Genomic DNA, 19,685 nt, shown 5'->3' on the forward strand with positions numbered 1-19,685 from the left:
GTTGGGGCTGCAGTGAGCCGGGATCGTGCCACTGCACTCCAGCCTCTGACAAAGCAATACTGTGTCTTAAAAACCCCCACAAAACTAAATAAAGGGATTAGATTCTTTGAGGTTCAGCTCTGTGTAATATGGACAGATCTTGCTTAAGAGAGAGGTACTGACTGGGAAGAGCATGCGAACAGTATTGGGTTCTGTGAAGCAGAAGTGAAGGGTGTCTCCCGAAGACTCTGAGGTCGTCCCTGCAGGTGGCTCCTCACCGGCTTGCCATTTCCTCACTTGCCCTCTGACGTGTCTCTCTCCACCCGCAGATGTCCCTCGGGGACGCTGGCTGCAGACACTGAAGCACATTTCCGAACTGCTCAGAGAAGCGGTTGAAGACCAGACTCATGGGTGAGCAAACACTGACCACTCCCAAATCTACTGCACACACGGGTTCCCTAGATCCTCATCTGCCCTTTGAGCAGGGCTGACAGGACAGAGGAAGGCGTTACTGGTCTGGGACCGTCACCAAACAGGTGAGCACCATGGTGAAGTGAGAAGTGGAGGAAGCACATGGCCGCACGGATGGCTTGGAGCAGGTCAGGATGAACAGGCATGCGCGTGTATGCGTGTGTGAACACCTGTATCGAAACGTTTCTACGTAATGTCCGATTTTAGATTTCAAAATATACAGGCATAACAATGAAGAGAAGAGACGCTGGAAAAAGCAGCACCCACCTGCTGGGAAGCCCTGGCCGTTCAGAAGGAAAAGGCGTTTGTTTGGGCGCCCTTTGGTCTTCTCTCTTCCTCTCTAGGGAAGGAAACTTGCAACTTCTGCACAGTAGGGTGGAATGTTAAATGCTTGTTTTCCTTCTCTTTAATAAATACCTCTAAAATGAGAAAACCTATTCTAACAAATTCTTTTTTTTTTTTTTTTTAATTTTTAGAGATAAGGTCTTGCTCTGTGGCCCAGGCTGGAGTGCAGTGGAATGATCACATCTCACTGCAGCCTCAAATTCCTGGGCTTAGGTGATCGATCCTCCGACTCAGGCTCCTGAGAGCTGGGACTACAGGCACACACCACCACACCTGGCTAATGTTTAAATTTTTTTTGTGACTGGGCGCGGTGGCTCACGCCTGTAATCCCAGCACTTTGGGAGGCCGAGGCGGGTGGATCACGAGGTCAGGAGATTGAGACCATCCTGGCTAACCCTGTCTCTACTAAAAATACAAAAAAAAGTAGCTGGGCGTGGTGGCGGGCGCCTGTAGTCCCAGCACTCAGAAGGCTGAGGCAGGAGCTGAGGCAGAAGAATGGCGTGAACTGGAGAAGCAGAGCTTGCAGTGAGCCGAGATCACGCCACTGCACTCCAGCCTGGGTGACAGAGCGAGATTCTGTCTCCAAAAAAAAAAAAAAAAAAAAAAAAATTGTAGAGGTCTCTCTGTATTGACTTAAATTCGTGGGCTCAAGTAATCCCCTGCCTTGACCTCCCATGGTGCTGGGATTACCCGTGTGGCCTGCCGTGCCCAGCCTGTTAATTTCTAACAGTAGTGTTACGTACGTACCGTCTTACGTGTGTGATTTCCCTGAAAGCATTCACATTTATGCCTTGCTGAATTCCTTGTATCATAACACTCTTTGGCTTCCTCTTAACTCCCTTTCTTTTAGAGTATAATTTTATTCATTGTCCCTGCTAGCCTACTAAGACTATCTTATTTGTTCCTGTTGCCACTTTTCACTCCTGGAGTTCTCTGTAATCTCACACCAAGTTGACACAGACGATGGGTGACATCGTCTCTGCGATTGATGGCTCGGGTGCCAGCTGCTCACTCCTTCCTCACCGTGCTTCTCACTGACAGAGAACAGAGAAAGGCCTGCAGCCAGGGGGCTCCACGGCTGGCCGCGTGAATAGCCTGCAGTGGCCAGTCGGCCCCACACACCCGCTCCCTGGTTGTCCTGGCATTACACAGAGCTGGACCTTGAAGAATCTTAACTCGGGGACAGGGAAGTAGATGGAGGTGGCATAAGCAGGCCACCCTGTGATTGAGAAATGCGGTGCCCTGGGTGTTTTTCTCTTCTCCCTGCCCACCCTCTCCGCCATCACTCAGAATGTGTGATGTCAAAATGCGTGGAGACTGGAATAACAGCCACCAGAAAGGATGCATGTGGTGCTACAGGGCAGGACTTAGACCTCCTGGGGCTCCCACCTCAACCCGGACCTTGGGGCCCTGAGACACCTTTCAGGTGGCCACATGGGACGCCCTGTGCATTCAGCTACTGGTGGAAGACAGAGGGAAGGACGAGGCTGGTCTCTGGTCCTGATCCAGGCACGCTGCCAACCTGGGGAGCACGAGGGAGCCCACTGCTCCTTGCGTCTGTCTACCCTGACGTGGTGCCTGCAGGAAAGAGGCATGGCGGAGTCCCCTCCTCACTCTGACACAGCCTAACCCAGCCCACAGCCAGCGTGGCCGGCAGAGCATCAGCTCTGTGTCCTGGGAAAGAGGGAGTAAGACCAGTACTCCGCCCTCCCATCTTTTTGTCTCTGTTGCTCAAATGTAGAACATTTAACCACTGGTTCTCAGGAAGGACTGGGGCAGTGACCAGGGAGGCGAAGACGGTATTTAGAGCTTGGGAATTCCACGGGCCAGGCAGAGGAACATGGAGGCAGATCCAGCAAAGGGGCCAGGAACGCTCCTGTCGCAGCCGCTGCCCCAGTCCAGAAGGAAAGTTCTCATCTAATGAGATCTCAGGCCTGTCTGTTCCATCCTCTCCAAGGGGAATGTTCACCTGCGGAGGCTGGCGCTGCACACAATTCGTGGCCCTTACCTCGAGCGGATTCTACCCTAAAACAAGTACCGCAGCTTCCATTTGCCAGTGTGGCGAGGGGATAGCCTCGCAAACGCTTTAACTTTTTGGCATTGACGCACACACGATGACAGCAGCTCATTAAAAATTCCTAGTTGCTGAAACATCCACCCAAACTTTGCGTCTTGTCAGAAGTGGAACAGCCCATGTTTCTGCCTGTGCCCCGCCCTCCACCTCTTTCTCCGCCGTGTCCTGCCGCATTCCTGCTGGTCACGACCCCAGTCTTCCTTCCTCAGTGCCTGTCCTCACTGAAGGTACCTGGATTAAAGACTCCGATGTCCGGAGGCCTCAGGCCTCACAGGGGTCCTGAGAGGCCCTTTCCATGTCCTGTGATGACGCAAAGTGGCGTTTGGACAGTCTGAGTCTAAATTGTATTCCTTGCAGGCTGCACGTCAGTGGAAAAGTACAATTTAAGCCAACCGTTGGCAAACGCTCGAGCTGCTTTAAAAACCCGGAGGAGGAAGAATTCAGCCGCCAGCCGCTGTGTGCTCTGTGTTCCTCTGTGTTCCAGGTCCCGCGGAGGTCCCTTGGAGAGCTGGTTCCTGTTCATTCACTTCGGAGGATGGGCCGAGATGGTGGCCGAGCAGCTCCTGAGGTCAGCAGCCGAGCCCCCCGCGGCCCTGCTGTGGCTCTTGGCCTTTTACTACAGCCCCCGTGATGGGAGGCAGCAGAGAGCACAGACCACGGTGGGTGGCAGCCCCACTGCATGTGTGTGGGGTGGGCTCTGTCGTGGGCTCGGCTTCCGTGACACCTGAGCTCTGCCCACAGATGGCGTCCGTCGTGGCACCCTGCAGGCGTGGCGACCTCCAGCCTTGTGGTCAGAGGCATTCGCCTGCCCCACCGAGGTGGCCAGAGACGGGACACCACATGCAGCCCCCTGTCCCGCAAACGACCCTTCCTCCCCGAGGTCGTTTGATCTGTGATCGCTCGGCCGCCGGATCGGCCCCGGGGTCGCGTCCTCCAGGGCGTGCCCTGCAGAGACGGGCTGTTCCGAGGGGTGTGCTGGCAGCAGAGCCTGGCCACAGCCGGGGCCCCCTCTCGCTCCTCAGCACCCGGCCAGTTCTTGCTTCCATCTTGACTGTCTGCTTTCTTGGATCAGTCAACAGATCCTCACATTACTGGCTTTGTTTACATCTCTTACTAAAGTAATCACATGATATTAACCACTTTGCTTCTGAAAAAGGAGTTGGTCATTTCCTAAATAACAGAGCAGCTAAGTATGGGACTGGATAACTGTCTGTGGCAAAGACAGTTGTTATTTTATGTGGAATATGATAATTACAGGAAGCAATGCTTTGATTAAAGGCACTGGCACCTTCCTTGCAAGCATTTATTTCCTCGGTTCTGAAAACTTCCCCGGCCAGTGCTCTCTGCCGATCTTGGTAGCTGAAGAGGACGGGCTTATTCTATGTGGAGCTCCTCTTGGCTTTCGTGTTTTCTGGTGTCTGAAAACACAGGGACTAATAAAGATGTCTGTGTGTTTTATTTGTTTAAAGGCTTGCATGGCATAGGAAAGAAAAATAGTTTTAGATTTTAAAAAGTTGAAATTTGGTGATAGTTTATTTTAGATTAGAAATAAAGCTTTGTGAAGAAATTATCGTAACCCGCATATATATTTGGGGATTGCTGTCTGATTAAAAAGAAAGCTTTTTATTTCTTCCCCTTTAAAAGAGCACATTAAACTAATTAAGGAAAATCCTGGTTGATGTTTTTAACAGTAATAAGATGTACAGGGCACACATGGTTTCTAAAGCCCTTTTATATTCTGTCTGATTTGATTCCGTATAAGCTAAGTTGGTAGATACGTGTTCAATTCCATCACAGTCAAAAGGGTACTGACAGAGAGTCACTTTTGAAGTAAAAAGAAATAAATTATTCAATAACAATTTCTAGGAAGTTCTACATTGGCACATCTTCTACTAGCTAACTTGGTCCTTTTTTAAGAAAAAATTACAAAACCTTTGCGTCGTTCTCCCTCGGGATGCCTAGGATTTTGGATCAGAGCAGACTGGCTCACTGTGAGTGGGGCGCGGCGGGCCTCTGCTTCCCTCCCCACCGTCTGTCACAGGTGCCATCTGCCTGGCAGTCCAGTCCAGTGCTCATGTTGGTGCCTCCAGAGTCCCTTCCTCGCTGGTGCCTGCTGAGGCATTGGTGTATGTGGCATCCTGGGAAGGGAATTTTAGTTTCATGAATGATACGTACCTCTTGTTTCCCTGGGTTTTATGAGCTTTAATCCCTTGACGGCCTGTTGGGGGGCTTGAGAGAGACACTGTGAACTGTGTTAGAAAGCATGATTCTTATACGACTGGATTGAAATGAGCAGTATCTGTGCATTTGCCTGACTTAAAAAGGCACGATCAGCTGGTCGCGTGTCCCCGCATCGTGTGCTGGGCCTGGCGTCGCTGCCTCTGTGGCCGTCCTTGAGGTAAAGAACATGGGTGCAAAGAGCAAGCGTGTTCCCACCCGGGATGTGTCCTGCCTGTGAAAAGGCCTGTCCCACTCATGGCCAAGCCACTCTCTCCACCAGCAGCCAGAGTTCATCTTTTGCCAACTGAATTGGATCACAACAAAATAAACAAAAAAATATGTTTAGATGCCCTTAAGAATCAGGCAAGGCACAATGATGACTAGAGAAAAAAAAAGAAAAAGAACCAGGCAAGGTTCATACCTTTTAACCCTGTGGTTCCACTGCTAGGAATTCCCCTAGGGAACAGAGATCCATGCAGAGGCCAGCACTGTTCATAAACACAACAATGGGAAATGGCCTAAACTTTCAATAATAAGGCTACTGGCCAAATAAATTGTGGTATATCCTAACCGTGGAATAGCATTCTGTTTTACACCATGCAAAATCATGCTCTTGGCCGGGTGCGGTGGTTCACGCCTGTAATCCCAGCACTTTGGGAGGCCGAGGCAGCCAGATCATTTGAATCCATGGGTTTGAGACCAGCCTGGGCAAATAGACCCCTGTCTCTACAAAATATAGATGAGCCAGGTGTGGTAGTGTGTGCCTGTAGTCCCAGCTAGGGAGGCTGCGGTGGAAGGATCGCTTGAGCCCAGGAGGTGGAGGTTGCAGTGAGCAGAAACTGCACCACTACATTCCAGCCTGGGTGACAGGGCAAGGCTCTGTCTCAGGGAAAAAAAAAAAAAAGGTCTTGAAGAACATGTTTTATAGATCTAGTGAACTGAACTGCTTATAGTACATTATGGAGAGAAAAATGAAAGATACAAAGCATTATGTGCAGTGAATGGTATGGTCTCAGTGCATAGAAAAAAGACAAGTATATAAACTGAATTATTAACAGTGAGTCTTTTTGGATGGTAGAGTTGTAGATCATTTTAATGGTTTTTCTTTTTCTCTTTACAAATTTTCCATAGTAAGCATATATGAGCTTTTATAGTGCAGGATAAAAAAGTACTTTAAAAAGAAAAGAAAGCTTCTGTCTTTCTCCTGAAAAACTTCGGACGTGTGTAAAGTTGCTGGTGTCCAAGTGGAAGCCCATGGGCACGGCGGACTGCAGGGAAGGACAGTCTGGGACAGACAGACAAGAAGAAGACCCTGTCTTAGGGATTATTGGACAAGGGCGGAAAGTCAATTGTGGGTCAAGAGAAAAAAGATATAAAGGCATAGCCTCCTCAACCCCGGCATTTTTGCAGACCCAGTTAGATGGCAGAATGGCCTTGGGCTCCCATAGACACCATCAGACCCTGGCAGACTGGGCCGGCTGGGGGGCGAGGTGGGGAGAGCGCGGCCACTCCCCGTGGAAGAACCCGATGGTGCAGTTTCTCACGGTCTCGTATTGTGGTCAGAGGAGCTCACACAACACGCCCAGTGTACTGGAGTTTATGACAGACCTCATTGAATGAGGCCTTGACTTCCAGGGAAAAAAACGCCTCACACAAAATCCATAAAATTGGTCATGGGAATTCTCAGAATAGGCCTAAGTATTCTTTCAGAAGTGATGGAACATAACTGTTCATGAGTTCCATGTGGCATTTGGAGCTCTGGGCTTTCAGTTTTTGCTTTGTTTTCCAAGTCACGACTGGGTGTACCATTCTTGTGGCAAGCAGAAACATCTCAGCATGGAATAAGTTTTTTTTTATGCAAAAACAACCTGCAGACTTACAATGACCATTATTATGTGGGTTCCACAGACTTGTGACCTCTGCTTGAGCATTAAACGCGTACAAACAGATTGTTCCAGCGTCTAAAAACAAATGCATTCTTGTGTGTGCATGCATGTGTATGGCCGTGCCTGTTGTGTGCATGCATGTGTATGGCCGTGCCTGTGTGTGTGCATGCACGTGTATGGCCGTGTCTGTGTGTGCATGCATGTGTATGGCCGTTCTTGTGTGTGCATGCATGTGTATGGCCGTGCCTGTGTGTGTGCATGCATGTGTATGGCCGTTCTTGTGTGTGCATGCATGTGTATGGCCGTGCCTGTTGTGTGCATGCATGTGTATGGCCGTGCCTGTGTGTGTGTGTGCATGCACATGTATGGTTGTTCTTGTGTGTGCATGCATGTGTATGGCCGTGCCTGTTGTGTGCATGCATGTGTATGGCCGTTCTTGTGTGTGCATGCATGTGTATGGCCGTGCCTGTGTGTGTGCATGCATGTGTATGGCCGTTCTTGTGTGTGCATGCATGTGTATGGCCGTGCCTGTTGTGTGCATGCATGTGTATGGCCGTGCCTGTGTGTGCATGCACGTGTATGGTTGTTCTTGTGTGTGCATGCATGTGTATGGCCGTGCCTGTGTGTGTGCATGCACGTGTATGGCCGTTCTTGTGTGTGCATGCATGTGTATGGCCGTGCCTGTGTGTGTGCATGCACGTGTATGGCCGTTCTTGTGTGTGCATGCATGTGTATGGCCGTGCCTGTTGTGTGCATGCATGTGTATGGCCGTGCCTGTGTGTGTGTGCATGCACGTGTATGGTTCTTGTGTGTGCATGCATGTGTATGGCCGTGCCTGTTGTGTGCATGCACGTGTATGGCCGTTCTTGTGTGTGCATGCATGTGTATGGCCGTGCCTGTTGTGTGCATGCATGTGTATGGCCGTGCCTGTGTGTGTGCATGCACGTGTATGGCCGTTCTTGTGTGTGCATGCATGTGTATGGCCGTGCCTGTGTGTGTGCATGCATGTGTATGGCCGTTCTTGTGTGTGCATGCATGTGTATGGCCGTGCCTGTTGTGTGCATGCATGTGTATGGCCGTGCCTGTGTGTGTGTGCATGCACGTGTATGGTTGTTCTTGTGTGTGCATGCATGTGTATGGCCGTGCCTGTTGTGTGCATGCATGTGTATGGCCGTTCTTGTGTGTGCATGCATGTGTATGGCTGTGCCTGTGTGTGTGCCCCCCGCCCCCCGCCCGGATCCCCAATATAGCAGGAAGCAAAGCAAGCCTGCATCCGTATGGGAACGCTGGCTCGGCGGAGGTCTGACTGCATGGGGCTTTAATTGATTTGTGGCTGTGATAGGCGAGTCTTCAAGGAGGCTTTTGTTCTTTTTCCCCACAATATGAAAATCTGACTACATTCCGTTGAGGACTTTTCTCTGTTTCCTTTTATACAAAAAAAGGTCAGTTCCTGGCACGGTGCCCTGACTGCTTGGTGAGCAAGACGAAAGAAAGGCAAGAAATGTCCATTCTGCCCCTTTGGGTTTGTGTGGCGTCGAGTGTAAACTCGGCCGCTGCGAAGCGCCCTCTCTCGGGGGCCTGTCCTTGCCCCGTTCTGGGGGTTGCTTCAAAGCAAATAAATAAATCCTAGAAGCACGTCTGTCCTGCCAATTCCTGACCTCTCCCCTGTGCAATGCTGCTGCCCAGGTCCAGGTGAAGGCCGTGCTGGGCCACCTCCTGGCGATGTCCAGAAGCAGCAGCCTCTCAGTCCGGGACCTGCAGACAGCGGCAGGACAGGACACAGACACAGACCCCAGAGCTCCCGCACAGCAGCTCATCAGGCGCCTTCTCCTCCACTTCGTGCTCTGGGCTCCTGGAGGCCACACGATCGCCCGGGATGTCATCACCCTGGTAAGTCCCTGGGGTCCAGCGTCCGAGTACTCACCCGGGATGTCGTCACCCTGGTAAGTCCCTGGGGTCCAGCGTCCGAGTACTCACCCGGGATGTCGTCACCCTGGTAAGTCTCTGGGGTCCAGCGTCCGAGTACTCACCCGGGATGTCGTCACCCTGGTAAGTCTCTGGGGTCCAGCGTCCGAGTACTCACCCGGGATGTCATCACCCTGGTAAGTCTCTGGGGTCCAGCGTCCGAGTACTCATTTCTGCTGCAGGCGAGAGGTGGGCTCCCTGTCCGAGGGTGTGGCCTCTGCAGTGTGTGTACCAGGCTGCCCAACACAGGTAGATGGTCAAGGAGGTTGACAGCTGGGATGGCCCCAGAGCCTGCCCCCTCCAGCACCTTTGTGTCACAGACGAGAAAACGGAGGCTCAGAGAAGGGAGATGCCATCTCCTGGGCCCATGGCTTGCTGCCAGAGCCTGCAGTGGAAACCAGGTCTCCTGTCCCCGTGTGTATTTCTTTCCATCGCAGTGTGCTGCTCTCCTCCTCCTCATGGAAAGAAATACGGCCACAATGAGAATGTGCACACAAAGCAACCACAATGCTATTCACTGCAACAGTGCAAAGAATTGTGTTAATTTGTAAAAAACGGTTTATTATAAAGAAATCCTTCCTGAAGCTCACTTGACTTAAGGGGTAAAGAATGGTCCAAGTCAAAAGTGAGCACTCTTCGTGACGTTAGATTTGGCAGTGATTTCTTGGATATGATACCGAAGACACAGCAATGAAAAAAAGAATAGATAAATTGGACTTGATGAAAAGTAAAAGCTTTTGTGCATCAAAGGATACTATCAAGAAAGTGCAAACACAGTTCACAGAATGGGAGAAAAATATTTGGAAAGAATATATGTAATTAGAGTTTAGTACTCAGAATACATAAATAATTCTTGTGACTTAACAACAAAAAGATAACCTGGTTCGAAAACGGGCGAAGGACTTGAACAGACACTTCTCCAAAGACGACGCACCAATGGCCAGTGGGCACGTGGGAAGATGCTCACAGAAAGGGCACGAGTGCTCAGGGAGAGGCGAAGTACAGCGAGATGCATCAGGATGGCTGTCAGCAAGGAGAGAAAAACGCCCCTGAGGGTGCACAGGAACCAGAGCACTCACATGCTTCCGGGTGGGGACGTTAACATCGTGCAGCTGCTGTGGAGAAGAAGGGCGCGGCTCCTCAAGCAGCCAAACTCAGACTTACCGTAGATCTAGGTGGTTCTCCTAGATCTATACCCGAGTGCCGAAAGCAGGGGCTGGACGGCCCTCTGGCCCCGCGCTCAGGGCGGCACTATCAGCAGCCACAGGCAGAGACGGCCCAAATGCCCGTAGACAAGCAGTGCAGCGTGCGGTCTGTGCCCACGGTAGAGTACTCTTCGGCCTGAAGATGGACGGAGGGTCTGACAGTGCCGCAACCTGGAGGAACCTTGAAGACACTGTGCTATTGAAATAAGCCAGAGACGAGGATATTGTATGAGTCCACTTAGGTGAGGCACCTGGAAGGGTCAAGTCCAGGAAGAGGAAGAACCACAGAGTCCCCAGGGCGGAGGGTGGGGAGTCCGTGTGGGGATGACGGAAAGGGGCGGAGACGGCCGGTGCTGATGGCCGTGCGACACTGTAAACAACTGCATGCCACCGAATTACAAAAGTGGGTAAAATAGAACATTTTATGTATATTTTACCACAATTTAAAAACATACTCATCTCAAAAAAAAGCACCAGCACGCTGGCTCTGGGAGTTTTGTTTTATTTTTTATTTGTACTTTTGTTGACATATACATACAGAAGACACACAGCTTGATGAATTTCACAAACCAACACCTGTGCAGCCAGCAACCAACTCAAGAGAGGAATATTCCCAGTCCCCAGAGGCCCCTCCTGCTCCCGTCCAGGCCGGGCCCGACTGAAATGTGAGTGTCCAGGTGCAGAAAGTCCCCGTAACAAATGACCTACTTACCAAGAACCAGGGCCAGGAGTTTGTCTCCATCCTGGTAGGACAGTCCTGTGGAGCGGGCCCAGGCTATGCCTCCCAGGTTCTGATGTCTCAGCTGAGACGCATCCGAGAGCCTGAGGAAGCTCAAGGCTGAAGACGACTGGCTGCCACATGCCAGGTGCCACCTCTTTGGGCCTGGCCCAGCACAGTGAGAACGCTTTCGAGAATCTCGTGTACTCTTATAAAATGCACACCTGTGACAATGCGGCCCAACCTAGCGGGCTTTACGCTGAGCGAAATAAGGTAGATGCAAGAGACAAATGGCGCCCTCAGCTGTGGGTGGATCTAAAGACTGGAACTCACAGAAACAGTGGGAAGGTGCTTATGGGGGTCTGGGGGAGGGGCAGTGGGAGATGGTCAGCCCTGCTCTGTGGCAAGGACAGTTCCGGCTCAGGCACTTCCTCCCCCACCCTGTGGCCCGACTGAGTGGAGAAGCTGCCCATGGCCTGGGCCTGGCAGCGGGGGTTAGCATGGGAGTTGGGTGGCTCCAGCCCTGCCCACAGGGTGAGAGAAAATCACCCAGAGAGAGCACCCCAAAGACACCAGGTCTCTGCTTCAGTTAGCCTGACACCATGTTCCTGTCGACTCTGAGGAAACTTGCAGTCCACGTTCAAAGCAGATCGCCCTCAAGACTGGCCCCAGAGACACTGCTGGGAGTAAGCAGCGGGCTGGTGCGAGGCTCGGCCTGCGCCCTGTGCTGGGCAGCCCATCCTGACACGTGGTTCAGTCCTGCCTGCTGATCCACACGGGAACCCACAGGAGCACGGAGGGCCCCAGTGCTGGGTCATCACACCCCCACGTCAGTTCCGCTGCAGAGAAGACACGCACAGCAGCTCATTCCCGGAGCAGACGCCGGTGTGGCGCTCGTGCGCTGGCTCTGTCTAGTGGGTGCTGGCCATCCGGGCGCCGGCCGTGGTGAAAGCGCCTCCTGCGTGCTATTCTTTCGGACGTTTTAAAACCCGTCTTTATTAACACATCAGTCTTCCTAATGAGAAGCCTTCGCTGCGGTGGCCGCTGGCAGGCAGGGTCTCCAGGGAACAATCCCTCCCACCGCCCCCGCCTCTCCTGGCCTGTCAGTTCCTCTGCCGACAGCACCCTGGAAAGGGCCAAGTCTGCTTGGCCCACGAGCAGGTGGTGGCCAGATGGTGGCTTTGGTGGGACGGCCTTTCCCTCCTGCAGCTTGGGTCTCTCTACCCTCAGGACCTAGCCCAAGCGCAGCCACCTCCCAGCTGGTCCCAGGCTCTGCCCTCTGTCTTGGCATCCAGATTTGGAGAGCAGTGCCAGCTCAGGGCAGGACGAGGCAGCCTGAGGCAAAGGCCGCTGTCTCCCTTCAAAGCCCTCGCGCCCTCTTGGAGATGGCTTGAACAAATGGCTCCACCTGACCTAAAGGACGCACAGGTCCTGCAGCCCCATCTGCCCACAGCCTCCTGCGTGGCCTCCGCTGTGAGCTCTGCACAGTGGGCTCTTCTCCAGGCACCTGGAGGTCCGCTCCCTGGCTGTCCCGGAATCTTCTCTGACCTCGGCCCTCCGATTTTGCCCAGAACTCCATCCACGAGGCCCTGCCCAGTGTCCCTGCGCTTCTCCTGCCTCTCTGGCTCCTGGCCTCTTGCCGGGCACTCCTCTGGCTTGCCCCAGCCGTCCACTCGCTCCCTCATCTATGCCTGCTGGAGGCCAGCATAGCGCAGAGGACCGCGTGGAGTCCAGCCCCGGGGCTCCACCTCCTGTCCTGGCCTGGATTCCCGCTTCTCCCTCTCCTGCCTCCTGCCGCTCGGCCACAGCAACAGCAGCAAAAGTTAGCAAGGCTCCGAGATGCAGAGTTCAATTCTGTAGTCGTTAAACTCAACATGAACTGAACCCACTCTTGGTGCACCAGCCAAGGCCAGCAGGGAGGCGGGTTCTCCCGGTGGCTGCAGGGCTGCGAATTTTCGCGTGTGACTAGAGAACCGGGCAGGGCTCACAGGAGTGCTGGCGTGTAAGGAAGATGCAAGGTTAGATTTGTAATGACAACTCGGTCTTCCTTCAGACATGGCCGAGCCCATCACCATGGGCCATCCTCCCACTCAGGGTCTGGGTGGTGGTTAACTCTGAAGGGGGTCAGCAGCAGGCGCACAGTGTTTCCCTGATGAAGGACGGGCTGCATCTGCCGAAGGCCATCAGCATTATGTGCCTGTCATTTCTGAGTAAAAACCAAGTGATGGCAATACAGACACCCAGGGACACACTGGCACGCGCTGGGGCACAGCTGGAGCCCCCGTGCTGGCTGCACTGGCCCTGGCGGGCTGGCCGCAGGCCCTGGGTGCTACCAGCGGGGGCCGAGGAGAGCAAACGTCACCGTCTGCCCCATGTCGTTTACTCTTAGCTCCGCGTCCCCACGCTGCTGTTCACACTGCATGCGACAAGGCTCCCTTCACTGGCGGTCAGGAGGTGGAAGCCCAGGTCTGAAGGGTGTCCTGGGCCATCAGACCGGAGGCAGCAAAACCGGACTAGTCCTGGGAAACCAAGGCAGTTGTTCACCCTCCCAGTTCTGAAGGGTGTCCTGGGCCATCAGACCGGAGGCAGCAAAACCGGACTAGTCCTGGGAAACCAAGGCAGTTGTTCACTCTCCCAGAACGTCCCAGCCCTTCCAGAGGAAGCTGACCTTGGGCTGCTCTGGCTAATTAAACATTTGCAGGTTCTGTACAAACTGACACACACTAAACGAATGTATCGGTTACTCTTTCAAAAACTTAAGCTTTCTTATTACTGCTTGTGCTTAAAAACCGTAAATTCCCCACACAGCTGAATTTAAGATTCTCACCCTTCCCTTTTTTCTTAACCGAAGTTTTTAGGAAAATACTTACAGGCAGCAACAGGTACGAATGCCTTGAGGCTGTGTCTCCTGCTTTCCTGCAAGAATCAGGTGTTAAAACCTTAGAGGCCTGTTAAAAAGCAAGTAGGTCTGGTTCTAGCCCGGGGATGCCAGACTCCTGGGCTGTCTGTGTGAAAACAGGTGGCATCTTCCAACACTCATATTCGTGTGAGCCTTTTGCAGAAAGTCAAGCCACAGCATGCTCATGTGCCTTTGCTCCCTGCAGCCCACCCTCCCACAGCTTGTGACTGGCATTCCGAGAGGCACCTCTGATTGCAGCTCTTGTCTGCGGCCTTTATGAGTCTAACGCTGTTGGCAGCTGAGCTCAATGCAGGGAGGCTCGTTAGGAAGCCGCACCGCACACTGTGTAGCCGGCCGTGGAGACAGACTTGCTGTGCCAATCACCTTGAAAACAAGAGCTCCCCGTGCTGTGCTTTGGAACTGATGGAAATGCTGCATAGGGCGTCTTTCAGGGACTGGGTGGTCATGGTCCGTCCCTGGACAAAGGGACAAATCTGGAAAGTGTTTTAATTTGCCTTCTCTTCTGTCCTGATTGCAGCTGGCTCACACTGCCGAGATAACTCACGAGATCATTGGCTTTCTTGACCAGACCTTGTACAGATGGGATCGTCTCGGCATTGAAAGCCCTAGATCAGGAAAACTGGCCCGAGAGCTCCTTAAAGAGCTGCGAACTCAAGTCTAGAAGGCACGCAGGCCGTGTGGGTGCCCGGCGTGAGGGATCAGGCTCGCCAGGGTCACAGGACAGAGGATGACCTATGGCCGCGCATTTGTGGAGTAAGTAAGTGCCCTCTTCAGGCTGTGAGAATGAGCCATACACGTCTTGGGAAGATCTGCTAGTATCTATTTTACAAAATGCAGAGCCAGGTCCCTCAGCGCAGACTCAGCTGGACATGTTCACCAATGACTTGAGTGAGCCTTCAGCGCTCCTGGTGCCCGCCCGGCCAGACCGTCAGCTAGAGAATTACTAAAGCAAAGGCTTGGGTAGGAGAACAGGTTTCTAGTTTTTACCCAAGTCTAGATGCACATCTATTACTTAAAGATTCAAAGGCTTAGAACCAAGAATTTGGTGATGAACCATTGAAGAATTTAGAGAGAACTCAGCTCTTTTTAGACTCTCTTCAGGAGTCAGGGATCTGGGATACAGCCACGCTGTCGTGTTGTACGGAGAAATCTCCACGGGGAGTCAGCGTCCCTCAGGCTTCCCTTGCGTCTCCCTGGACCTGCCCAATAGACCACAGGAGCAGACAGAGCACACCCAAGCCTGCGTCTCCTGCACACGCTTTCCACTCTATTTGCTAAACGCTGACTGCCACCAAAGAGCTCCTGGGACATGAGAGGGGCCGGCAGGTGAAGGTGGAGGACGTGTTCCAGAAACATTCAAAGGCAGGATTCATATCAGTCAGTTCTCTTGTTAAACAGAGATGGGAATTGGAAATTCCTGATAAAGAATTGACCTGGCTGGGCGCAGTGGCTCACACCTGTGATCCCAGCACTTTGGGAGGCCGAGGCAGGGGGATCACTCCAGCCCAGGAGCTCCAGACTGGCCTGGCCAACATGGCGAAACTCCATCTCTACTAAAAATACAAAAATTATCGGGGTGCCGTGGTGGGCGCCTATAATCCCAGCTATTCAGGAGGCTGAGGCATGAGGATCCCTTGAACCCGGGAGGCAGGATTGTAGTGAGCCGAGATCATGCCATTGCACTCCAGCCTGGGCAACAGAGTGAGACCCTGTCTTAAAAAAAAAAAGGCATTGTTGGTGTAATCTCAAAGTTAATGTTTATTTCACGTCAGCAGAGGATGCTTTTTCCTGTCAGAGATATTTTGGAATTGTACCGATTGTACATTCTTTTGTGCCTATTCTGTTTGTCAAGTGAGTCAAGACTTGCTTTTGTCCATTTTGATGTACGTGTGTTAGTCGGAGTCTTGGCTCCGTTTTGAGGCATGAGCAAAGTTTCACTGGATTAGAGGTTAACCTTTAGGGAAACTCCTTTTCTTGGTATGTGGCAATGCTAATAAAGCCACCTGAAGATCTGGAAAATTCCAGGAACTTTTCACCTGAGCTTTTCTTCTGAGAAATGCTGCAGTCAGAAGGGTGTGCTGGTAAAATATTTTGGTGGCAGCTGCCATCGTGATCATTGCTTTCATACAACACGCTCTGTGCCATCGTGATCCTTATCCTCATAAAACAAACACACTTCGTCAGAGGCGTCGGGGCTGAAAAAGGAGCTGCCTCACTGGAGTTGAGGGCCTCTCTCCTGGGCACGGGGCAGCCATGGGGAGGCAGGGATGCCAAGGCCTGGAGCCACTGTGGAAGGAACTGATCGAGGTCTGCAGAGGTGCCACAGGGCCCAGAATCTGACCTTACCTGACCTTTTGTAGACTCTCCCTGATAGTTTTTGATGGAGCATGTTGGTAAAACCACTACCCTCAGAGAAAGCCAAAAATACAGACGAGGCGAGGCGCACCCCTCCAACCTGGCTGTTACTCACCTGGACTCCACAACATCTGTGGAATTCGTAAGCTCTTTAAAATCTGTAACTTGTTGTCTATTTTTTCATTCTAAATAAAACTTCAATTTGCACCTAATGTTGTGTCCATTAAATATTAACAATATTTCTCTCAGGAAAAAGCTCCTCCGTTGGCCCCAAATAGTGGAAGCTTCAGGCCTCGCAAAACCTAGATGTGCCCGGAAAAGACCGAGGATGGCTTAGCCTCTGGCCTGGAAACTTGCTACCAAATACCTAAAAACTAAGGGGCCTGTCACCACGGAGGAAAGGGGAGGACGGGGGTAGGCATCCGGCAGGGCCTGCTAGAATCAGGTCACATGCGCTTCGTATGTTTTCTCTCTAAGCAGGGCTTGACCATAAGCCTCACTTGAATTGTCCTGTCCCTTCCCTGATCCCTGAAGCTGAAGGCCTCGTCCCGCCAGCAGAGCCCACCCACTCTTGCTCGGTCTGCTGGTTCACAGGCTGCTGTCCCCTTGCCCTCCAGACCCACAGGTCCCTCTGGGAGGCAGAAGTGACGCGGCCAAGGCGAGCAGCGCTGTGGCCACCGCAGGACCCCTGCTCCAGTGGGGTTTCCGGCGCTCCCTGTGCTTCCGGACGTGGGACACGGGGACCCCTCCCGGGGTCAGGAGGGCGCCTGAGGGAGCCGACAGGAAATGCTAGGACACCCCTGAGGAGCCTCTCGCTGGAGCAGCCATGGTTGGCGGGTTTTGTGGTTCGTCCTTCACCCTGTCCTGCCCGGTGTCTTAACTGGTGGGACAAGGTGCTGGGATGGAAATGGGAGCTAGTCCAGGGGATGGGAGGAAGCCGAGTTTTCTGTTGAAGTGGAGAAATTTTGAACAGGGCCTTGACACAGGGGAGCTGGAGAAGAAGGGACCTTGGTGAGCCTGGCAGAGTGAATCCACCCGAAACACAGGGAAGTCAACACCGAGCCTGGCCGTACGCTGCCCAGAGGACGGCGGACGCGCTGGAGGATGTGCACGGTGGCGGCAAATGTGAGGAATGTGGTCCCTTATTCAACGAGGAATCCAAAATTGTTTTGCTTTCCAAGCTTCTCCCCTCACCTTTTTCCTCCTCTTTCCAGCCCAGGACCACCTCCCCCAGCCCGGGGGTCTGGTGCTAAAGTTCTTCCCTCTGCCAGACGTTGGGAAGTCCGTAGATTTTGTCCAAAAATCCTAAGTCATTAATCATCACTAAGCCATTTTACAACCAAAACACGAAAATTATGGTACAGTAAGTATATAGTGTGTCTTCAAGCCTCCTCCTAAAATCCAGTTCCACAGTTTTTTTATACCATGGGTCCAAATCACACCCCTCAAGCCCAACCCGGTGACAGAGCTCACAGCAAAGGCCTTCCCTCCCGCTGTTGTCACGGTGTCTTACTGCACTTGCTGTTCTCGGCAGGGAGTTTGTACACCCAGGACTTTTGGTTGCAAGCAACAGAAACGTGCACTGAATGCTGAAAGTAAACGGAACTGATGAAAAAGATGTTGGGCCGGCGAGGCCTGGTGTGAGCCAGCCAGCAGCAGTGCCACCCTGGCTTCAGATGCCCTGGCAAGGCCAGTCCTGCTGCCCAGCCCTTCCGGACCCCACTCCAGCCAGGAGAAAGGCCCTCGTGCCCACTCCTTCCCACGCTCCCGCCCAGGTGCATCAGATGGAGGAGCCTGGGTCAAAGGCCTGCCAGGAATGCTGGTCTGTAACGTTCTTGGGTACCTTGGATACCACCAAAGGCATCATCCAACTACAGGAAGGGGCCGGACACTGGGCAGACGGAGACAATAAAAACGTCTCCAGTTGCACACAGCATCTATACTGCAGCCTGTGCAAGAGCAGTTTAGAAGGTCGTGTCCCATGAAACAGCCCAGCAGCCAGCAGCAGAACAGGCAGAGGCGAGCCTTTTCAGAAAGAACGTTTTGTAGGCGCCTAAATCTGGGTTTCTCAAATACAGCACCATGAACACTTGGAACCAGATGCCTCCCTGTTGTGGGGGTGTCCTGTGCACTGCAGGGTGTTGGCAGCAGCCTGGCCTCCACCACTAGGTGCTGGTGCACCCCTTCCAGCAGTGGGGACAAAACTTCCTCCAGACATTGCCCAGTCCCCTTCCAGCCGAGGGCACTGCTGTAACTGCTGGCTGCTCCCTCTGGAACGACATCCTGGACACAGACACTGACGGTTGTAGACACAGAATTAGAGGATAGACAACCTGATTCCAACGTTCATATGGACAGTAAACACTCGTGAACAGCCAGGCCAGCTCCGAAAGTGAAGCGTCATGAAGTGTACCGCGCACTGACACATAATCGGTGTGAGCTTCTCGTGAAGGGAAACATGGGTGGGGCTGAAAGGGCCCCCATGGCTGCAGCCAGCAGCCAGCTCTCAGGCCTCCTGGGCCAACCTCCTCCCAGCTCACATGTTCCTCCTCTTCTCCTGTCCCCCTCCTGGTGGGCGCCCCGGACTCCACCCAGAGGCTGGACTGTCCTGCCCACGGCTTCACGTGGCATCTCTGGGCAGAGGGGCCACACCTGCCACTGGACCGCCGGCCCGGAGAGCCCGACGCCTGCCGGGCATCCCCACTGGTGGTGTGAGGACCTCTCTGCTTACCACACCCCAGGCGGGCCCACCTGCCCCACCACGTCCCACATCCACCGGCTCCCCATGTTGCCGACGGCCACTCCATCCTGCCGGGGACTCAGGGCGAGTTCTGAAGCCTCTCGACCCCCCCCTTCTCCCATCTCCACATGCAGCCCGTTGGGGAGCCGGGAAGCAGCCCTGTCCCTCCCCGCTACTCACTGCCTAGGTTTGAAAAGACGTCATCTCCCGCCGAGTAAATCACGTGCACATGTACAGAATTTCGTATAAGATAAAGACACTGCCATCAACGGGGAAAAGATGGTGCCGGGAGTAGAACTGTTACAGATAAGCTCCCCAGCCCTCTGCCTCTCTCCAGCTTCGGCACCTGGAGCACGGCTCGTTCCGGGATCTGTGTGCTCTGAGAAGCTCTAGCAGTTCCCCTGCTTGGGAGAGGCAGGGAGGCTGCAGCCACTCTGGGTCGAGATGCTGTATTACTTAGATAAATAAGGATTTAGCTTATAAAATTGAAGCTTTCCTCCTCCCAAAATGCAGAAAGTGTTTTCTGATCTTTCATTTAGAACTTCTTGTTCCTCAGTGGTTTGCAGATGGTCACACCCTGTCCAGCCCCAGCCTCGCCCTCCCAGCACCCACGCCCCTGCCCGCAGGCCACCGCTTCCGAGCAGACTCCCCAGCCCTGTGGAGGGAGAAGGCGAGTGGAGAGGATGCTGCTCCCGAGATGGGGGCAGGACCCCAGGCTCCAGCGCATCCCTGTGGACTTCCACGCCTCCTTCAGGCCGGGCCACGGGGACCCCCCACGCATCTCCCTTGGCTGTGTCTGCCACAGGG

General features: G+C 53.1%; 1 protein-coding gene across 46 annotated transcripts in view; it reads left to right on the plus strand.

Moving 5' to 3' along the window:
- Nucleotides 1-16,350, plus strand: part of FANCC (FA complementation group C) — a 221,913-nt gene extending 205,563 nt beyond the window's left edge. For 25 of the 46 annotated variants that reach the window (XR_012424988.1, XM_074018021.1, XM_074018028.1 and 22 more), the window contains 4 exons: nucleotides 309-390; nucleotides 3,354-3,528; nucleotides 8,662-8,865; nucleotides 14,301-16,350. Coding sequence is in view for 43 of the 46 variants with exons in the window: in XM_074018021.1 (XP_073874122.1) it covers nucleotides 309-390; nucleotides 3,354-3,528; nucleotides 8,662-8,865; nucleotides 14,301-14,444 (605 nt within the window). In the remaining 3 variants the exon portion in view is untranslated. Of the gene's footprint in view, nucleotides 1-308; nucleotides 516-3,353; nucleotides 3,529-3,610; nucleotides 5,491-8,417; nucleotides 8,600-8,661; nucleotides 8,866-14,300 lie in introns of those variants that run through there. The other 21 variants (XM_065531047.2, XM_065531049.2, XM_074018040.1 and 18 more) reach the window with 5 other exon arrangements.
- The last annotated feature ends 3,335 nt before the right edge of the window (nucleotides 16,351-19,685 follow it).

The sequence above is a fragment of the Macaca fascicularis genome, chromosome 15 (genome assembly GCF_037993035.2).
Source record: "Macaca fascicularis isolate 582-1 chromosome 15, T2T-MFA8v1.1".
NCBI classification, from domain to species: Eukaryota; Metazoa; Chordata; class Mammalia; order Primates; family Cercopithecidae; genus Macaca; species Macaca fascicularis.